At 53.5% G+C, this 6,775-nt stretch overlaps 1 protein-coding gene across 1 annotated transcript in view; it reads right to left on the bottom strand.

Annotated features, from left to right (window-relative positions):
- Window positions 1–6,415, bottom strand: part of pik3r4 (phosphoinositide-3-kinase, regulatory subunit 4) — a 14,352-nt gene extending 7,937 nt beyond the window's left edge. Inside the window, 9 exon segments of the mRNA XM_084556254.1 lie at window positions 1,208–1,353; window positions 1,439–1,612; window positions 1,726–1,947; window positions 2,036–2,170; window positions 2,275–2,682; window positions 3,270–3,480; window positions 3,691–3,824; window positions 4,095–4,827; window positions 5,834–6,415. Of these exon segments, the coding sequence (XP_084412380.1) occupies window positions 1,208–1,353; window positions 1,439–1,612; window positions 1,726–1,947; window positions 2,036–2,170; window positions 2,275–2,682; window positions 3,270–3,480; window positions 3,691–3,824; window positions 4,095–4,812 (2,148 nt within the window). The 5' untranslated portion in view covers window positions 4,813–4,827; window positions 5,834–6,415.
- Window positions 6,416–6,775: the final 360 nt, after the last annotated feature.

The raw sequence follows: 6,775 nt of genomic DNA on the forward strand, positions 1-6,775 counted from the left end.
GAGGAGGAGGAGGGGTGATGAGAGGAAGAGGAGGAGGAGGAGGAGGAGGAGGAGGAGGAGGAGGGGTGATGAGAGGAGGAGGAGGAGGGGTGATGAGAGGAGGAGGAGGAGGAGGAGGAGGAGGAGGGTGATGAGAGGAGGAGGAGGAGGAAGAGGAGGAGGGTGATGTGATGAGAGGAGGAGGAGGAGGAGAGGAGGAGGAGGAGGAGGAGGGTGAGGAGGAGGGGGAGGAGGAGGAGGGGGAGGAGGAGGAGGAGGAGGGGGAGGAGGGGGAGGGTGTAGTCGAAGATGGAGCGGCTCACCGGCTCCTTCAGGACGCTGAGCAGAACCAGCTCCTTATCAATCTGGACACAGAGAGGAGGAGGAGGAGGGTGAGGAGGAGGAGGAGGAGGAGGAGGAGGAGGGTGATGAGAGGGGGAGGAGGGTGATGAGGGGGAGGAGGAGGAGGGGGAGGAGGAGGAGGAGGGTGATGAGAGGAGGAGGAGGAGGAGGAGGAGGGTGATGAGAGGAGGGGGAGGGGGAGGAGGAGGGGGAGGGGGAGGAGGAGGGGGATGAGAGGAGGAGGAGGAGGAGGAGGGGGAGGAGGAGGAGGAGGAGGAGGGGTGATGAGAGGAGGAGGAGGAGGAGGAGGGTGATGAGAGGAAGAGGAGGAGGAGGAGGAGGAGGAGGAGGAGGAGGAGGAGGAGGGGTGATGAGAGGAAGAGGAGGAGGAGGAGGAGGAGGAGGAGGAGGAGGAGGGGTGATGAGAGGAGGAGGAGGAGGGGTGATGAGAGGAGGAGGAGGAGGAGGAGGAGGGTGATGAGAGGAGGAGGAGGAGGAGGAGGAGGGTGATGAGAGGAGGGGGAGGAGGAGGAGGAGGAGGAGGGGTGATGAGAGGAGGAGGAGGAGGAGGAGGAGGAGGAGGAGGAGGAGGGTGATGAGAGGAAGAGGAGGAGGAGGAGGAGGAGGAGGAGGAGGAGGGGTGATGAGAGGAAGAGGAGGAGGAGGAGGAGGAGGAGGAGGAGGAGGGGTGATGAGAGGAGGAGGAGGAGGGGTGATGAGAGGAGGAGGAGGAGGAGGAGGAGGAGGAGGGTGATGAGAGGAGGAGGAGGAGGAGAGGAGGGTGATGTGATGTGATGAGAGGAGGAGGAGGAGGAGGAGGAGGAGGAGGAGGAGAGGAGAGGAGGGGGAGGAAGAGGAGGAGGAGGAGGAGCAGGCGAGGACTCACCTGGATGATGGGCTGGGTGATGAAGGGGTTCAGGTGGGGCATCAGTTTGCAGTAGACGTCGGCCACGTTGAGGTGCTGAGCGACGACCGTGATGAAGCCCACCGCCCCGTAGCGGATCCACAGGTTGGGGTGGCACAGGAAGGGCGCTACGGCGGGAGGCAGAGGACAAACGGGGTGAGACCAGGGTCTTAAAGGGACGGTACCGTGTGAAGAGGACGGAGGAAGCGTCACCGATGTCGCTGACGAACTCGTAGATGTGAGGCTTCTGCAGCAGCCCCAGCTGACACATGCAGGTCAGAGCGTTCAGAGCTTTGTAGATGACGAACTCCTCGGTGTCGCTCAGACCCTGCTGCAGCAGAGGCTTCAGGATGGACGAGCTCTGCCAGCCCACGTACGCCGCCACGCCTGGAGACCGTTGCCATGACGACGGCAAGCACAGAGAGGGGGGGGAGGCGGGGGGGGTCAGTCAGATCGATGTGAATGAACAGACGTGACTCGTGTGAGGCGGGTCCTCTTACCCACGATGCTGTCGAAGAAGGCGCCCCTCAGGTGCCAGTCGTTCTTGTCGTTGAGGAAGGTGATCATGTGGGACAGCAGGACGTCGTTGGCTTTCTGTCGGCCGAAGAAGACGCAGAGACGCGTGATGCCGTTCTCCATCAGAGACTGTTTGACGATGTTCTCAGAGTCGCTGAGCAGCGTCACCACCTTCTGCTGGACCATCTCATGGAGCGCCTGCAGCTCTGGGCGCCGGACGCAACAACACGGTCAGCCTCGACAACGACAGTCAGACACGTTTAAAAGCTGCAGCGGGACGGACGCCCGGCTCACCTGAGTCGTAGTTCTCGTTGGGGTGAAGAGCTTCCTCGGCGTCTTCTCCGCTCACGTCCTGCTCCGTGTTCACGTTGTTCTCTTGAACCAACTCCAGGAAACGCAGCGCGCTCTCTGCCAGGTGGGCGATGTTTTCTGAGAAGAAGATCAGACCAGGTTAGAGAGCGCCACGCCGCCACGCCGCCACGCCGCCACGCCGCCCGCCCGCCCTCGCTAGACGCCGTGTTTCTGCCGCTGACCTGCGTACGCCAGCCTGACGATGGTGGCGTCGTCCTGGGCGAGGTGGGCGATGCCCGGCAGGATGTACTCTGGGTAGATGTTGACGTCGTTCCTCGGCACCTCCTTCACCAGCGCCAGCACCTTGGCCAGAGTCCGGACGGCCTGAGCGCGCACCCGAGGCACAGGGTCGTTGCAGAAGTGCAGGAGGTACGGCGTGATGCGGTCCAGCAGGACGTCCACGCCGAGCCGGGGGGCCAGGTGGAGGACGAGCTCCAACGCAGCCAGCTTAGAGTCACAGGAGTGGAGCGTCTGCAGGCAGGAGGAGATGACGGACACCAGGACGATGAGGCCCTGCTCCTCCCTGGAGCTCAGCACAACGTCACCACCGTCCTGGGACAAAGAGGAGGAGGAGGAGGAGGAGGAGGAGCCTGGAGGAGAAACAACAACGCTGTTAATTGCCTCTTGAAAGGGAATCTGGTTACAGGAGGCAACGTACACACAATTCAACCTTTGGACATTTTATTTCTCCTGGACATCATCACATTCTACCATTGTGATCATTATACAATCCAGAAGAAGATGGAGATTTCCTCCATGTTGTTCACACATGGAACTCCCCAGGGAAACCAGTCACCAAGGCATGCTACATATCAATGCTAAGCTAACTGTCACTACTAGATGGCTGTGTTGTGTTCGTTATCTGTAGTACCACCATTAGACCACTAGATGGAGGCAAAATAACCATGTATGAAATGAAATGAGGCACAGGGCTCAGATTCTATCAGTCACGTCACCATGTGGTGGATAGCTGATGTAGAATCATGTGGACAGACTCTAAAGAAGATAATAAAACTAGATCAGTTACATTAGTTGATGAAATATTGAGACAGAAGAAGAAACTCTGACATGACGACTGAGAAACGTGTCTGTGTGTTCTCTCTGTTAGCTGAGGCTAGCTGGTTAGCTGAGGCTAGCTGGTTAGCTTAAGGAGAGCTAACGCATCAATCCGTCTCACCTCCTCGCAGGTTGTGCAGGATGTTGTTGAGGTCTTTGCGGATGACGAGGACGCGCTCGTCAGCCGACTGGAAGGTCTCCTTGGCGAACTGAGCCATGTACGGCAGCAGGAAGGTGTAGAAGATGTCGGGGAACGCTTTTCCTCTCTGCTGCTTCAGATACTCCTCGGCCGTCAGACGCTTCTCAGGCTCCCGCTGAACCATCTGAGCCACCTGAGAGGACGGACACCACGACACAAGCACTGATGATGGCTGGGATGTACTCAGCGTTAACAAGCATCAGTTCAGTGTGTTAAATATTAAAAGACACACGTCCTAACTGCAGCATTTTGGCTTTCAGCTAGCCTGGCTGCTACCGCTGCTACGCTAACGACACCTCTGATGTGTCTCCTACGTTAAATGGAGCGAGGACTGAATGAGTACCAGCTCTCTGACGCTCCGGTCCTCGATCTTCATGAGGACGTGCTCCGTCTGGAAGTGTCCTTTACGATACGCCAGCAGCTGGGACAGATCGAAGAGAGGAACGCCCTCCGTGAACAACTCTGCTATCACACAACCTGCAACCACACAAAGAGATCAGAACTCTGGCTCTTCACAGGAAACATCTCTGCAACTGAAGGACACGTCTCTGAACCAGAGTCACACATTCATCCATTTATTCTGTGACTAAGACTAAAACCTGAAGATAGAAACTATGACGACACGTTAAAGAGACGAGATTAAAACTAACAAGCAAACAACAAGAACAACAAACATAAAAACAAGACTGAAGACTCCAGAATCAAAGATGGCTGCCAACATGAACCCGTCTCTGACCCGTCTCTGACCTGCAGAGAAGATGTCCATGGCCTGTCTGAGCTCCCCTCTGCTCCTCTGGTTGTTGTTGGTCAGGTCGACCAGCGGCGTGTTCTGGTCGCTCTCGGTGGTGAACATGCTCCCGTCCACAAACCTCTCGGGGGCGATGTAGCACGTCCTCCGCCTGGACGTGTCGAAAAAGTAGTTGAAGTCGGCGGGGTTGTCCTCCGGCAGGTATGTGGGCTTGAAGCTGGCGAAGTCGGTGAGCAGCACCCAGTTCCAGCTGGTCACCATCACGTTCTCCGTCTTGATGTCTCCGTGGCGGACGCCGGCCTTGTGCGCCTGGTCGACGGCGTTGAGGATCTGGAAGGCGAGCCAGCGCTTCTCCACGTTGTTGAGGAACGGCCGTGTGCTGATGCGGTCGTACAGGTTGTCCCGGACATACTGTCGGAACAAGATGGCCGCCTTCTCTGTCAGGGAGGTCTTCTGGAAGGGGAGGCAGTTCTGGCAGGAGTGCAGCCGGATCTTCAGCTCCTCCAGCTCCTGCTTGTAGCTGGTCAGCGGCAGCGAGGGGTCCTGGATGGCGAACACCTTCACCACCACCAGCCCCTCCCGGTGTTTGGCCCGGGCCACCTTGAAGAAGCGAGTGCTGCCCAGACTTTTATCATACTCCAGGTCATGGATGTCTGAGAAGTAGCTGTCAACCGAGAGGATCTGAGAGGGGGCGATGCCCGCCAGCTGATTCCCCATCGCGCCTTAACACGTCTGGGAAAGAAGTTACAGAACAAAGACCAGAGTCAGTAGATGAGAGAGTAGAAAACACCCTGATAGCAATGATATCATTCTGAACTCATTCAGCAACCCCTTGACTAGAACTGGACCAAGAGTTTAGAGAAATACCACAAAGGTTCTAGTAACAATAGAACCAGACCCACTCTCCATGTGGACATGTGGAGAACCAAAGAACCCAAAGTGTTCCACGTTGGGTTTTTACCTCTTGAAAGTGAATCTGGCTCCAAAATCCTCCTGATTCCACTACAGGAGGCAACGTACACACAATTCAACCTTTGGACATTTTATTTCTCCTGGACATCATCACATTCTACCATTGTGATCATTATACAATCCAGAAGAAGATGGAGATTTCCTCCATGTTGTTCACACATGTAACTCCCCAGGGGAACCAGTCACCAAGGCATGCTACATAGCAATGCTAAGCTAACTGTCACTACTAGAGGCTGTGTTGTGTTTACTGACATTTAGATTCTGTCAGGTAGGTCACCGTGTGTGTGGACAGACTCTAAAGCACCACAACATGTAATAAAAACAACATCTGCTGGTTATTTATTGACCTGAGGACCTGATCATTCATCTGACTGACTCTAAGACATGATACATGTTGCTGCTGTCAGAATCCATCCACTCTGCTCAGAGGACGAGTTCCTGAAGTTATTGGTCGGAACTAACTTCCAGATGCGTTCAGAGGTCAGAGGTCAGAGGTCAGAGGTCAGAGGTCAGAGGTCAGAACTACAAACACTTTACACAAACATTTGTAAATAAAGCGGATTATTCAGTTTATACATTTTAATCTAAATAACAGAAGCAGATTTATTCTCAGTGATTCTCAAACATCTGGATTTCACAGCTGATCAGCCTCAGTGACACAGATGTGACCAAACCCTCACGTGATGGTAGCATGGAAGCTAACACTTATTAGCTCCACCAAACAACTCTACACGTCTCATTAAAACGAACCAGTGACGCCAGTTACCGTCTCTGTTGTTGTGTTAGCTTTAGCTTTAGCTTGGCTAGCTGTTTACGACGTCCCCTTCGGGTCCCGGTGATGCTGCTAACGGATGCTAACGGACGCTAACGGAGACAGACTTCCGCCTGATTAAACGTCATCACGTCGTCTCTCGGTGTGTCCTCTACGACAGCCGCCCAGATATCCTCCTCTTCTTCGGCCAGTGAGACGCCCCTGTGCCGGTGAATAACGGAGACCGTGACTAAAGAACGAAAGTAGCAGCCTGAATGTGTTAGCCGGTTAGCTAACCAATTAGCCCTTTCCAGCTGGTGTTATGAATCCGGGTCACAGCGGTAGCACCCCTGCTGGCCAACCTCCGTTATTGCAAAGATCGTCTAATGAGAAGATTACACTTCTGTAGTTCAAACCCATAACCAACACACAAAGTTCTAAAATTAGAACGTCAGGAAGGCAGGAAGACTGGCGAGCTTTCCTTAACTGGTGAGAGCATCTTCTTCTTCTTCTTCTGTAATGTTTATTGGCAGTTTGCATACTTAGTGCACTACCGCCATCTTCCGGGCTGAGGAGTGACCCAATGGGATGCTATTTATACCCTATTTAAACAAATAAAAGAAAGAAAGAAAGAAAGAAAGAAAGAAAGAAAAAAAAAAAAATAATAATAATAATAATAATAATAATTTAAATTCTACTTGCTAGTTGGGTTTCTTTAAGGAAAGCTATAACAGCCCTAACTGTGGACTGTGTGCAAGCTGTACTCAACAAATTTCCTATTGTTAGATCTTTCTTTACAACTCTCTTCATCTTTTCCCTCTCTCTGGAATATTGTGTGCAGTCTAGCAGTATGTGTTTTACGTTTTCTATTTCTCCACAGTGTGTGCATACTCCAGTCTGGTGTTTCCCTATAATATGTAATCCACTGTTTAAACTTGTGTGTCCCATCCTCAATCT

The sequence above is a fragment of the Chelon labrosus genome (assembly GCF_963514085.1).
Source record: "Chelon labrosus genome assembly, chromosome: 12".
NCBI lineage: Eukaryota > Metazoa > Chordata > Actinopteri > Mugiliformes > Mugilidae > Chelon > Chelon labrosus.